General features: G+C 46.2%; 1 protein-coding gene across 1 annotated transcript in view; it reads right to left on the minus strand.

The window, feature by feature from the left end:
* The window catches only part of LOC137342490 (potassium voltage-gated channel subfamily KQT member 4-like), a 541,779-nt gene that overhangs the window by 168,626 nt on the left and 357,950 nt on the right, over positions 1 to 15,203 (minus strand). Inside the window, exons 4-5 of the mRNA XM_068006381.1 lie at positions 13,132 to 13,307; positions 10,503 to 10,628 (exon numbers count right to left, since the gene is read on the minus strand). Coding sequence (XP_067862482.1) covers positions 10,503 to 10,628; positions 13,132 to 13,307 — 302 coding nt within the window. The remainder of the gene's footprint in view (positions 1 to 10,502; positions 10,629 to 13,131; positions 13,308 to 15,203) is intronic.

Consider the following 15,203-nt stretch of genomic DNA (forward strand, 5'->3'; position numbering starts at 1 on the left):
CTGTCAGTATAACAATATACATACTCAAGCGCATTTGAAAATGAGGTAAGCTACAACACTGGACTACATGCATGCTATGATGTGGCGATGCCGGTGATGGACTGGGGTGGACAAATGTAAGGAGTCTTACAACACCAGGTTATAGTCCAACAGCTTTATTTGAAGTCACAAGCTTTCGGAGCTTTCCTCCTTCGTCAGGTGAGGAAGGAGGAAAGCTCCGAAAGCTTGTGATTTCAAATAAAGCTGTTGGACTATAACCTGGTGTTGTAAGACTCCTTACATACATGCATGCTAAACAGCGGAAGCCGCATGCTACAGACAGAGCTAAGGAATCCCACAATTGACAAATTTGGTCAAGGCTCTGCCATCCTGCCACATCCAGTCATGAGTGGTGGTGGACAATTAAACAACTAACGGGAGGAGGCGGCTCCATGAACATCCCAGTCCTCAATGATAGCACAGCCCAGCACGTGAGTGCAAAAGACAAGGCTGAAGCGTTTGCAACCATCTTCAGCCAGAAGTGAAGGATCTTTCTCTGCTTCCTCCTGAAGCTCCCATCATTACAGATGCCAATCCTCAGCCAATTCTTTACATTGTAAACCGAGGCCACGTCTGCCCTCTCAGGTGGATGTAAAAGATCCACGGCACTACTCAAAGAAGAGTAGGGGAGTTCTCCTTGGTGTCCTGGCCAATATTTATCCCTCAACTAACACCAAAAACAGATGATCTGGTCATTATTTCATTGCCGTTTGTGAAATCTTGATGTGCACAATTTGGCTGTCGTGATTCCTACATTACAACAGTGCCTACACTTCAAAAAGTACCTCATTGGCTGTAAAGTGCTTTGGGACGTCCTGAGGTTGTATAAATGCAAGTCGTTCTTCTTACTTTCTTCTTTAATTCGATTCACTTCAAGAAATGGCTGAGTGCACTGGACACAGCAAAGGCTACAGGCTCCGACAATATTCCGACAAGGCCTGTGCTCCAGAACTAGCCAAGCCTCTAGCCAAGCTGTTCCAGTAGAGCTACAACACTGGCATCGACTTGACAATGTGGAAGATTGCCCAGGTATGTCCTGTCCACAAAAGGCAGGACAAATCCAACCCGACCAATTACCGCCCTATCAGCCCACTCTCAATCATCAGCAAAGTGATCGAAGGTGTCGTCGGAAGTGCTATCAGGCGGCACTGACTCACCAATAACCTGCTTACCGATCCTCAGTTTGGGTTCCGCCAGGACCACTCAGCTCCAGACCTCATTGCAGCCTTTGTCCAAACATGGACAAAAGAGCTGAAGATGTAGGGTGACAGCAATTGCCCTTGACATCTAGGCAGCATTCAACCGAGTGTGGCACCATGGAGCCCTAGTAAAAGTGAAGTCAGTGGGAATCAGGGGGAAAATTCTCTAGTGGCTGGGGTCATATCTGGCTCAAAGGAAGATGGTTGTAGTTGTTGAAGGCCAATCATCTCAGCACCAGGACATCGCTGCAGGAGTTCCTCAGGGCAGTGTCCTAGGCCCAACCATCTTCAGGTGCTTCATCAATGATCTTCCCTCTATCATAAGGTCAGAAGTGGGGATGTTTGCTGATGATTGCAGTGTTCAGCTCCATTCGCAATTCCTCAGATAATGAAATAGACCATGCCCACATGCAGCAAGACCTGGACAACATCCAGGCTTGACTTGATAAGTGGCAAGTAACATTGACACCATACAAGTGCAACGCAATGATCATCTCCAACAAATGAGCCTAACCATCTCTCCTTGATATACAATGACATTACCATCATCAAATCTCCCATGATTATCATCCTGGGAGTTACCATTGACCAGAAACTCAACTGGATCAGCCACATAAATGCCGTGGTTACTGAAACAGGTCAGAGGCTGTGTATTCTGTGGTGAGTGGCTCACCTCCTGACTCCCCAAAGCCTCTTCGCCACCTACAAGGCACAGGTGCGTGATGGAATACTCTCCTGGATAATTTGCCTGGATGGGTGCAGCTGCAACAACACTCAAGAAGATTGACACCATCCAGGACAAAGCAGTCCAATTGATCGGCACCCCATCCACTAGCTTAAATATCCACTCCCTCCACCACAGTGTCTGCAGTGTATACTAACTATCGACAGGATGCACTGCAGCAAGCCACCACGGCTTCTTCAACAGCATCTCCCAAACCCGCAACTTCCATTACCTAGAAGGATAAGGGCAGCGGATACATTGGAACAACACCACCTGCACGTTCCCCTCCAAGTCACACTCCATCCCGACTTGGAGATATATCGTCGTTCCTTCATTGTTGCTGCTTCAAAATCCTAGAATGCCCTAATTACCTAACAGCATTATGGGAGTACCTTCATTACATGGACTGTAGTGCTTCAAGAAGAAGGCCCACCACCGCTTTCTCAAGGGCAACTAGGGATTGACAAGCCTTGCCAGCAACACCCACATCCCGAGAAAGAATTAAAATATATATATATATGTATATCAGCTCAACAATATTATATATACAATATAATAATATAAATACCTGAGCTGAGCTTCCGACCACATATCCACTCCATCACAAAGACCACCTACTTCCACCTCCATAGTATCACCTGTCTTCACCCCTGCATCAGCCCATCTGCTACTGAAACCTTCATCCATGCTTTTGTTGTCTCTATCTTGACTATTTCAATGCTCTCCTGGCTGATCTCCCAACTTTCACGCTCCATAAACTTGAGCTCAGCCAAAACTCTGCTGCGTGTATCCTAACTCGCAGCAAGTCCCGTTCACCCATCACCCCTGTGTTCGCTGACCTACATGGCTCCCAGTCCAGTGATGTCTCAGATTTAAAATTCTCATCCTTGTATTCAAATCCCTCCATGGCCTCGCCCCTCCCTATCTCTGTAACCTCCTCCTGCCCTATAACCCATCGAGAACTCTGAGTTCCTCCAACTCTGGCCTCTTGTGCATCACCCACTTCCTTCGCCCCACCATTGGCGGCCATGCCTTCAGCCGTTTAGGCCTTAAGCTCTGAAATTGCCACTCTAAGCCTCTCTGCCTCTCTCTCCTCCAATAAAGTGCTCCTTAAAACCTACATCTTTGACCAAGCTTTTAGTCACCTGCAATAATATCTCCTTCTTTATCTCGGTATCAATTGTCTGATTACCCTCCTGTGAAGCGCCATGAAGTGCTATATAAATGTAAATTGATGTTGTTATATACAGTCAGTGTAACAACATTATATATACCCCGTGCTGTCAGTACAATAATATATTTATAGCATGTACTGTCAGTGCAACAAAATATATACACTGTAATGTAAGCGCAATAATGGACCCGATATTTACCAGGAGGGAACGGGGGGAACTTGTAGCATCTGGGAAACAAAGAAATGCGGGAAATGAGGAGGTCCTGCCGAATTGAACGGGAGGACCTCATTTGAACTTTTTTCCTCCATTTTCCAGCCGGCAGCCAGGCAGATCGAGAGGTTGACTGATTGTCGGGTGGGAAGGCCTGCGGCAGCTGGGGCACCCCATCCACCACCCTAAACATTCACTCCCTTCACCACCGGCGCACAGTGGCTGCAGTGTGTACCATCCACAGGATGCACTGCAGCAACTCGCCAAGGCTTCTTCGACAGCACCTCCCAAACCCGCGACCTCTACCACCTAGAAGGACAAGGGCAGTAGGTACATGGGAACAATACCACCTGCACGTTCCCCTCCAAGTCACACACCATCCCGACTTGGAAATATATCGCCGTTCCTTCATCGTCGCTGGGATGAAATCCTGGAACTCCCTTCCTAACAGCACTGTGGGAGAACCATCACCACACAGACTGCAGCGGTTCAAGAAGGCGGCTCACCACCACCTTCTCAAGGGCAATTAGGAATGGGCAATAAATGCCGGCCTCGCCAGCGATGCCCACATCCCATAAACGAATAAAAAAAAATGAGGAAGGGAGGGATCCTGGGTGAGATCGCGGGGAGGCGGGAAGAGAACATGGGTTGGCCTGGCGATCGCAGGGGGTTGGGAGATGGGTGGTCGGGAGCAAAGGGAAGCATTCCTGCTCCTCCTGGCCCACAAGCAGTGTCATAAAAAGCACTCATCTGCTGGATCTGGCCGTTTTCGCCTTCCTTCAGCTGCCGGGTTTCCCGAGCACTGGGAAAAGCAGCTGTTAAATCTAAATGTCTGATAAAATCTGAAGCTCGCTGCCTCATTAATATATTATAATTACAGACCTGTCTTTCGAGAGCAGGGTAGTCACCCTCCTCCCACCCGCCCGGTTAAACCTGAAGTAGGCGTGTTCGTGGCGGGTTGGAGTTGGGTTTCAGATCTTTAAGAATTTAACCCCCCTCCCCGTCTGTCCTGGGGGTTAAAACTCCCTCCAATATCTCAACCATATACTGTCAGTGCAATAACTATATGCACCATGCACTGTCAATGTAATAATATATATACTGTATATACAAGTTGCATTTATGTGGCACCTTTAACGTGTTCCAAAATGTTTCAACGTGCTTCACAGAGACATAGTCAAAAAATGGGCACTGCAAAAGAATGAGGTAGAGGAGGGGTGATTCAAAGAGTTGGTCGAAAAAATAGGATTTAAGAAAGGAGAGGGAGATACAGTGGTGATGGATTTATAGAGGGAATTCCAGAGGATGCCTCCTAGGTGGCTGAAGATATAGCTGTCAGTGGTGGAGATGGGATGCACAAGAGGCCAGAGTTAGAGGAATGGAGAGTTCAGATGCATTAGAAGGGGTGAAGGAGGTTGTAGAGATAGGATGGAATGGGAATTCAAAACTTGAGGTATTGGGGGACCAGGTGCTAAAGTAGGTTAGCAAAGACAGTGTTGATGGGTGAGCAGGACCTGGTGCGGGATAGGATACAGTTGAGGTGCAGTAGAGTTTGGATGAGTTCAAGTTTATGTATGGAAGGCCAGCCAGGAGAGCATTGAACTAGTCGAGTCTGGAGGTGAGAAAGCCATGGATGAGGGTTTCTACAGCAGATGGACCGAGGTAAAGGTGGAGGAGGCAATGTTACAGAGGTGTTGAGATGGAGAGGATTGGAGTTGCAAGCTCAGTTCAAGGTTGAGTAGGACGCCAAAGTTGTGAATAGTCAGCATGTAGATGAGGAAGAGAAGGGGGCCAAGAATAAATCTTTGGAGGACTCCGGAGGTAACAGTGCGGGGGAGAGAAGAGAAGCCACTGCTGGATAAGCTCTAGCTACGATCAGATAGGACTGGATTGGAACCAAGAGGGGGCAGTTCCATCAAGCTGGACAATGGAGGAAAGGTGTTGCAAGAGGATGGTGTGGGCGACCACATTAAAGGCTAAAGAGAGGTCCAGGTCACAGTCACAGAGGGTGTCATTTGTGACTTTGTTTAGGGCTGTTTCGGTGCTTTGGCAGGGGTGGAATACTGATTGGAGAAATTCAAAAATGGAGTTGCAGGAAACATAGGTACAGATGTGGGAGGGAACAACAAGTTCAATGGCATTAGAGAGGAAAAAGAGATCGGAGATGAGGCAATGTCAGAGGGGGTCAAGGGTGGGTTTTTTGAGGAGGGGAGTGAAGACGATAGTTTTGAAAGGGAGGGGAACAGTACCCAAGGAGAGGAAACCATTTACAATATTAGCTAGAATGGGGACCAGGAAGGGAAGTTGGATAGTTGGCAGTTTAGTGGGAATAGGAGCCAAAGGTGTGTCTCATGGACAAGGGTAGCTTGGAGAGAAACTAGGGCTAGGAACAGGGGGGACAAGTTCAGTTTGGTGGCCAAGGGAAAGAGCAGTAAGCCATAGAGGCAACTGAATGGATGGTCTCAATCTTCGTGACAAAGAAGTCATGAGTTCTTCACACTTTTTGTTGGAGGTGAGGGTAATGGGAGCAGGAGAGAGGGGCTTAAGGAGATAGTTGGTAGTGGAGAAAAAGTGAGGGTTTATCTTTGCACTCCAGGATGATTCTGGAATAGTAGGTGGTTTTGGCCGAGAAGAGTGAGGGCCATTAGCGCTTGATGTGGTCCAGCCAGATCTGGTGATGGATGGCTAAACCAGTTGTGCACCAGATACACTCAAGTCTGCATCCCTTGGATTTGAGGAGTGAAGATAAGAGCCATGCTAGGGGAGACGATCGGGGTAAGAGAGAGTAAAGGTTTTGCTGGCCACAAGGGCATCAAAGATGGAGGTGACGGAGTAATTGTGTAAAGTGACAACTGGAAAAGTATCATGGGACTGTCTGTTTCTGTGACAGGTAAAGACTAGGCAGTTGGGAGTTTGAAATGCAATGCACTATCAATGCAACAATATACATAACAATGATTAGATGCTCAATCATTTTTTTAACAGAAAGGCCATGAGCCCAGGAGGAGGAAGCCTGTATCTTGGAACCATCACAATGCTCTTACTACTCTGCATAATCCACACTGCCTGAAACAGCACTAGTTTGGATACACTTCAGAGAATGCTAGTGGATTTCACAAGGGCAAAACAAGGTTACTCACTGATGACAGGTGAGGGAAATGGTGGGTGAAGAAAGGCTGAGTGTTATTGTATGGCGTTCACAGGACTTACTGACTCACTTTTCGATTCTCACCTTATGGGGCCACCGATGAAGCAAATGATCTTTCAAAGCAAGAATTAGTAAGTCACATGCCTCATCACATGAAATGATGGAAGATGGTCTGGATAGAATTGCAGATTCTACCACGTAGTTGGATGATACAGTAACAGCAAGAGCTGACTACTCCATGCACTGTCAATGAGCATCATGCTGCATCAGCAGAATTTCAGGCAAGCAGGCAGTGAGTATCGCTGGAGCATCTCTCGGGAATGCTCCCATTGATGATATCAAGGCAATGAGGTCCACAATCCAATACAATAAAACATAGTTTTGCTGTGCTTGGAACCACAACAGGGACTTCTTTCTTGTGCACTACTTTAAAATGATGCTCTATTAGAAGTAGTAAATGTGGTGGATTCCTGAGAGCTTTCCTGAGGACCTGCTTGTGATTCCGCTGGCCACTTACCTTTATGTGTCACAGAAACAGACAGTCCTACTTGTGTGCCAAGAATAAACTGACCTTTCCAGCTTTGCAGATCTGCATGCTTTGGGGGGGGCTTCTCCTGTCATCAGCACAGAAGCAGAAGGGATTCAGAGATCTCGCAGCAGACAGAGAGCAGTGACTGCAGCCAGGACTCAACCTTCAGTAGTGGCATATATGCAGAATCAAGTAAATTGGCCAATGGTTTCCAAGTTACCATCAGTCTCCTGCCAGCATCTGCTTCTGTGCTGGTGACAGGAGAAGCTCCCCCAAAGCATGCATACCTGCAAGGCTGGAAAGGTCAGTTTATTCCTGGCACACAAGTAGGACTGCCTGTTTCTGTGACACATGAAGGTAGGTGGCCAGCGGAATCACAAGCAGGTCCTCAAGAAAGCTCTCAGAAATCCACCACATTTACCACTTCCAATAGAGCATCATTTTAAGGACATGCACAAGAAAGAATGTAACACAAAGTACTCTGCAAAAAATAACAGCACAGTAGCAAAGCATGTTGAACATTGCTTGCTCTCTCACAGTAAGAGATTTGCAGTTAGTATCTTTCAATGTAAAATTAACATTAAAAAGAATTGCTTTGTACATAGCAGTAGAAAAAAATACACTTCTGGAAAAAAACACCAGCCGATTTTAGCTAAAATGTATGTACAAAGTTCTGCAATCTGTCGCTTTGTTTGCAGAAAAAGTTATGTGTAGGTCACAAGGGGACGAGTCAATGATCAGGATTGTGACACTGTGCTACTTCGAGCGCTGGCTGGTGTGGTGCAACTTTTTTTCCCATTACCCTCTTCCTGGGGCCTGCCTTGCTGAAGTTCTCCTTCAGTAAGTATGTGTATGCCTTATTAATGGCAATATTATACAGCATGCAGCACACTCCAATTATTCTGGCAACTCACTCATACTGCAAGGCATCATCAGAGGAATTCAAACATTGGCAATGTTATTTTAAATGGCCAAATGTCTCTTCCATAATATTTCTGGCTCATGAATGTCTACGGGGCATCTGGAGGCTACTCAGAGGTATCATCAGCCAAGTTTGGACCAGGTAACTCATGTCCCCAAGGAACCAATCTTGCAATCTCAGATAATTAATCAAACCTAGATTCCCTAGATTCTCTCAAGATATCTGCATCGTAAGCGCTCCTCAGAAAACATGCATTTATAAAATGTTTTTGCCAGTGTTCAAAAAGCAGTGGCTCTGAGGGAGCAGGAACCCCTTCTGTTAATAAATGGTTGGGCCTAGGACATTGCTACAGGAGTTCCTCAGGGCAGTGTCCTAGGCCCAGCCATCGTCAGCTGCTTCATCAATGACCTTCCCTCCAGAAATGGGGATGTTCGCTGATGATTGAACAGTGTTCAGTTCCATTCGCAACCCCTCAGATAATGAAGCAGTTCGTGCCCGCGTGCAGCAAGACCTGGACAACATCCAGGCTTGGGCTGATAAGTGGCAAGTAACATTTGTGCCAGACAAGTGCCAGGTAATGACCATCTCCAACAAGAGAGAGTCTAACCACCTCCCCTTGACATTCAACGGCATTACCATCGCCAAATCCCCCACCATCAACATCCTGGGGGCTACCATTGACCAGAAACTTAACTGGACCAGCCATATAAATACTGTGGCTACAAGAGCAGGTCAGAGGCTGGATATTCTGTGGCGAGTGACTCACCTCCTGACTCCCTAAAGCCTTTCCATCATCTACAAGGCACAAATCAGGAGTGTGATGGGATATTCTCCACTTGCCTGGATGAGTGCAGCTCCAACAACACTCAAGAAGTTCGACACCACCCAGGACAAAGCAGCCCACTTGATTGGCACCCCATCCACCACCCTAAACATTCACTCCCTTCACCACCGGCGCACTGTGGCTGCAGTGTGTACCATCCACAGCATGCACTGCAGCAACTCGCCAAGGCTTCTTCGACAGCACCTCCCAAGCACACGACCTCTACCACCTAGAAGGACAAGGGCAGCAGCTACATGGGAACAACATCACCTGCAAGTTCCTCTCCAAGTCACACACCATCCCGACTTGGAAATATATCGCCATTCCTTCATCGTCGCTGGGTCAAAATCCTGGAACTCTCTTCCTAACAGCACTGTGGGAGAACCTTCACCACACGGACTGCAGTGGTTCAAGGCGGCTCACCACCACCGTCTCAAGGGCAATTAGGGATGGGCAATAAATGCTGGCCTCGCCAGCAACGCCCACATCCCATGAACGAATAAAAAAATAAATGGGAGGGCACCACCTGCAAGCACCCAGTGAACGTAGAAATTAAATGCGGTGGTCAATTTCACATCCACTGTCATCTGTTGCTCTGTGGCTGCAGTTCTCGTTCCAGGAGCTGACATGAATCTGAAAATGCACTGAGGCATAGTCTCCATGCTGGCATTATTTGCACTGCAATGGATAGAGTTGTGACTGGAATGTCTGCCTCCTCACCTAAGTCCTGTTGTTCCTGCTTCTCCTCCTCCAAAATATCAGGGAAACATGGTGCTACACCCACTGAACGACAGTAGAGTAAATTTCGTGTGGCCTCACATCTAGCCAGTATTATATCATAAAATCATGGACGGGCTGCTATCTAATGGACAGGAAACAGCAAACGGCACAGGCCCACACAGAATTTACCCTCATGATAACCTATCCCCCGCTTTGCTGAAGCTCTGCTAGTTTCCCCCAGTTTAATTGGGACAAATTACTGTGATGTACAAATTAAGTAAATCTCTATGTTCCATGATTAACAAGCAGTTTACAAGCAAAAGCAATGTTAACACCAAATCTATGTGTTAATGTGAAGTAGAAATATTTCTCTCAGGAACAATTTTAAGAGCATGGGGCAACATTAGGCCCATCTCTGTTAACACAAACATAATGACTACGATTAATGCATATGCTCTCTTAATTCGCAGGGCTAATTAAATCCCTAGGTAAGTGGATCTGGAGAAGGCACACCAAGCAATCACCAACCCATTTTGGTCTCACATGTCTGAATTTACATGGCAGAGGAGACATGTTTAATCTGACAGCGTTTGGACTGAGAAATCCAGGATAGACAGCTGCTTGATTTGAGCCTGCATTGGCTCTATAGATTAGCTTGCCAAACAACATTTATAGGGTGAAACCATGCTGTGCGGTAAAAGTTACACTGGCTACCATCTCTGATACAATAGCAATCAAAGGAGTTTCATATGAACACATAGGAACAAGAGGAGGCCATTCAGCTTCTTGAGCCTGTTCTGCCATTCAATCAGATCATGGCTGATCTGTACTTCAAATCCATTTACTCGCCGTTGATCCATATGTCTTGATATCTGTTAATATGTTCACACACTAATATCACACAGCAAGTTTCCAGCACATTAGTTTTTATTCATCACAGTAGCATCACCAACAGACACAGGGGAGCCATTCAAAAAAAAACAATTAACAAGAGTACTAGTTTCTGGACTTACTGTACCCCACCAGAGGGAGTCTGCGTACGTCGAAAACTCAGAATTTGCTTCCTTTTCAGCCAGATAGACGAGGAAAGAGGAGAAAATGAGGATTAAAAATCCAATGTACCAGGCTGTAATCAGCTCCTGCAACAGAACAAGAGAACATGTTACTACAGTGATGCAAACAATGAGGCACTGTTTTAAACAAATAAATAATTCATGCTCCCGACAGCTTATTTGGTATATATATTGCCAGGTGAGCTACTGAGCCATCTAGGCCAGGAAGGTCATACACTTGTGTTCTAGGTTAGTTGATTTCAGCTGGGGGCAACCAGCCTCAGTGTTCCGCGATGCGAGGTAGGGAAATTAAATCACTGTTCCTGCTCCCACTTGACTCCTGCAGGAAAGTGCCTGTGTTGGGCACTGTATGATAGCAGGATTAAACTCGGCTGTAATACCCCGTGGTAGCATAATGCATTGGTCAATAATCCCCAGCCACTGCTCATGCATGCACTCCTGGCAGCTAATTGTTTGGTTTGTGAATTTTGTGTTTATCAAGTCGAAGGATGTTTATGCTATGGAACGGAGCACTTTCTCATTCCAAACTTATTTTACATAGCAGCCAGCAGAGAGAGGAAATTTTCATCCCAGCAGTATTCAAACACAAGTTTTTGAGATGAAAGGACAGTGTCTAACCCACTGCATCACACAGTACTCTGCTCCTAACTCAAAGTGGGTAATTCTGACTTTGTGCGATAGTGTAAAACAGGTGATAGTAAATCGGCAGTCCACTTTACATTTCTCCCCATTTTTATTATTACTGACTTCGACGGAAATAAAAATCAGGAACAATGCAAAACGGGTTGCTGACTCGCTATCACCCTTTTCACACTATCGCACAAAGTCAAAATTACCCCAACAAAGTCTTGCAGTATGTCAGCGCAATGCTGAGGAGAGAAAAGTGCAGGAGAAAATTAGAAGGAAAGCGCTACTTAAAAAAGGGAAAAATCTCTATAAATTAAAACACATCCACAACATACTGTTGGGAGCAGTGTAGAGGAAACTCCACACAAGTTTGGCTGTGCCACATTTAACCTGGTAGATATTGATATTAACACTGGGAGACAAAAGTGAAAAACATTCCATTCTCCAGCACACACATGCTCATCCCGATAAGCACAAAAAAAATGATAATTATTGCAGAAACCATTGGAGACGGACAGATGAGTATCACAGCAGTGTATCCTTCATATCCTCAATAAGAATAGATAGCTTGGCTGGTTAAGAACATAAGAACATAAGAAATTGGAGCAGGAGTAGGCCAATCGGCCCCTCGAGCCTGCTCCGCCATTCAATAAGATCATGGCTGATCTGATCCCAACCACAAATCTAAAGAACACAAGAAGTCGGAGCAGGACCCGGCCACATAGCCCCTGGGACCTCTCCGCCACCCACAGGGCATTGACCGATCCGAACTCAGCTTCATGTCCAATTTCCTGCCCGCTCCCCATAACCCCTAATTCCCTTTACTTCTAGGAAACTGTCTATTTCTGTTTTAAATTTATCTAATGATGTAGCTTCCACAGCTTCCTGGGGCAGCAAATTCCACAGACCTACCACCCTCTGAGTGAATAAGTTTCTCCTCATCTCAGTTTTGAAAGAGCAGCCCCTTATTCTAAGATTATGCCCCCTAGTTCTAGTTTCACCCATCTTTGGGAACATCCTTACCGCATCCACCCGATCAAGACCCTTCACAATCTTATATGTTTCAATAAGATCGCCTCTCATTCTTCTGAACTCCAATGAGTAGAGTCCCAATCTACTCAACCTCTCCTCATATGTCCGCCCCCTCATCCCCGGGATTAACCGAGTGAACCTTCTTTGTACTGCCTCGAGAGCAAGTATGTCTTTTCTTAAGTATGGAGACCAAAACTGTATGCAGTATTCCAGGTGCGGTCTCACCAATACCTTATATAACTGCAGCAATACCTCCTTGTTTTTATATTCTATCCCCCTAGCAATAAAAGCCAACATTCCGTTGGCTTTCTTGATCACCTGCTGCACCTGCATACCAACTTTTTGATTTTCTTGCACTAGGACCCCCAGATCCCTTTGTACTGCAGTACTTTCCAGTCTCTCGCCATTAAGAAAATAACTTGCTCTCTGATTTTTCCTGCCAATAAGAATAGATAGCTTGGCTGGTTAAGAAAGCTGAGACACACAGACCGGAAGGCCCCAGGATGGATTTCCAGTCTGCTGAGTTAGCTCATGTCCCCAAGGCAGCAGTAGGGAAGCCTACAAGTGGCATCAATGACTTTGGGTTAGGGAGGGGGGAAAAAGCAACTCCGGTTCTTGCTCCTGATCACCATCCAGTGACCACTGTTGGAAATTGGTGATGTGTGGGCATCAGGTGAGGCTGTGGTTGCTTACAGTTGTGATGCCCTTCAAGGTAACCAGCCGAATCAATGTCAAATACAAAGAATGGGAACTTGGGTGAGGTATTGTAAAGTGCTCTGTCACTGTGGAATTGTACCCCAGCAGGCAGTCAATGCCTTCAGGAGAGGAGGGGAGAAAATTGGCAATAAAAAGTGGGAGAACTGAGAGAACTGAAGTAAGGAAATCAGAGACACACAAAGCTTGGACTGACCTTACTGTGAGCATATACAACGGATCCCAACAATTTCCAGGTTCCTCCTCTACGATCCATCCGCACCATCCGGAGAATCTGTAGGAACCTCATGCTGCGAAGTGCTGAGGTGGCAAAGATATTGCCCTTGGTCCCAGCAGCTATCACCGCAACAGAGGCGACAAATACAATAAAATCTGAAAGGCAGAAAGGAGATGAAAATGAAGAGCTGGAACTATTGCTGAAGGTCCGAGTTACCAATATTACTGACCTCTCCCCCCTCATTTGTTGAGGTTGCTGACTCTTGCTGTGGTATGGGTTCCATGGGCACTTGTAGATTCTAGGAACTTGCCCAAGTGATCATTCTTCATGTGTGAATCTAGACAGCTAAGTGTTGGCAGACTATTTGATTATGAGGGGCCGCCAAAGCCAAGCTTAAACCTATTGACACCTAATGTTCACACTCACACATACACTTTCTAGCACAGGTCACTGGATAGTACTGTAGTGTTGAGTTGGAATCCTGGCTCATTTCCCCTCCCAAACACTGAGGGCGTTTGTAGCACCCCCACTGACCCCTTGGCTGACATCATCCAACACAAACCATGGTCCAAGCCAGGCGTATAGTCCAGTACACACTGACCACTGCATTTGCCAACTGAGTCATCAAGGCCACTTTTAAACGGTGCAAGAAAGGAACCTCCACCCATCTAAAATTTTTCGCTTTAGCCCAGGTAACAATCCAGCACAGCTGGTCAGTTCCCTTTCCATCAAACTCACAAAGGAGCACAAGTTCAAATCTCAGCTGGGTGTACCATATGTTCTTTTTTAAATCAACAAACCAATGTCAGGGACCAAGGCTCCTGGTGCAAGACACCAAAAAGGGTGAAAGGAGTAGGAGTGAAGATAAGATAAATCTGAAAGTATTAGTTAGAGAACAATAAGCTTCACCTTTTAAAAGCCTCTAAATGGGAGGAGGGACAAAAGACTTAAGAGAGCTTTGAGATCCTAGGAAAGCATGATTAAAAGTAAAAAACCGTGTGATGAGCCTTGATTTCGACAGTGAGGATATGGGAGCGCAAACGGTTTGTAGAAGATTATGTGGAACAAGAAAGGAAAGTTCAGAGCAGCATGACCCCAAGTTGATGAAATAGAGAGAGGCTAGAAAGATTCTGATGAAGACAAGTTGGAGACTAGAGGTCAGAGAAGCTCACTTATGGTGTGGTACTGAGTCAATAGAGATCAGGAAGGCCCTGGCTAAGTTAGGTGATTTCAATCATGGTTATGGTAGCCTTGTCACTATTGACCTGTAATTTGGATTAGGGAGGCAGAAATTTAGCTAGTTAATGCTCATGATCACTTTCCACTGAGCCCTGCTGGACATTGTGCTTGGCTATGTTGCACCTCTGTTGGATAGCCTGCCTACACTAATTGTTCACACAAAATGAATGGCCCCTGAGTGCTGGTGGGATGCCAGTACCACAGAACTGTAACCATAACCTGTCAGAGGGTAGATCAAGAGAGCAGTGGGTATATCAAACCCTTCAAAACTCTGAGCTACATTTGGCAGGATGAGCTGCTGGCGGGTGTACCTGGGTTAGTGTGGAAACCTGCAAAACGATGGTTACATGCCCTCGGTTTCTAAATGCTGAGCTGGGCCGACAGGAGGTACTTAGCAGGTGCTTCCTTATAGAAAGCAAAGGGGGTGAAATATAATGCAGTCACCATCCTCTGCGCTCACATGGCTCTCAAAATTACAAATGAGTCCTTGCAGAGATCTGGGCAGCAGACAAGACACTTATCTCTTTGGGGGAGAGGGGCATGAGGGAGTTGAACAAATACATGAAGTGATGAGTGCATTCCTCTTATGCTGGCTGCTGCTTAAGTGACACAGGGTAAACTAGTTCTCAATATAGGGAAAGTCCAACACAGGGAAAAATCTCCATCCATGTCCTTCACCCTCTGGTTTGGAAAACTGAGCAGTTAACTTTCACTTTTTTTTTCATTCGTTCACGGGATGTGGGCGGCGCTGGCGAGGCCAGCATTTATTGCCCATCCCTAATTGCCCTTGAGAAGGTGGTGGTGAGCCGCCT

The sequence above is a fragment of the Heptranchias perlo genome, chromosome 26, assembly GCF_035084215.1.
Source record: "Heptranchias perlo isolate sHepPer1 chromosome 26, sHepPer1.hap1, whole genome shotgun sequence".
Taxonomy (NCBI): domain Eukaryota; kingdom Metazoa; phylum Chordata; class Chondrichthyes; order Hexanchiformes; family Hexanchidae; genus Heptranchias; species Heptranchias perlo.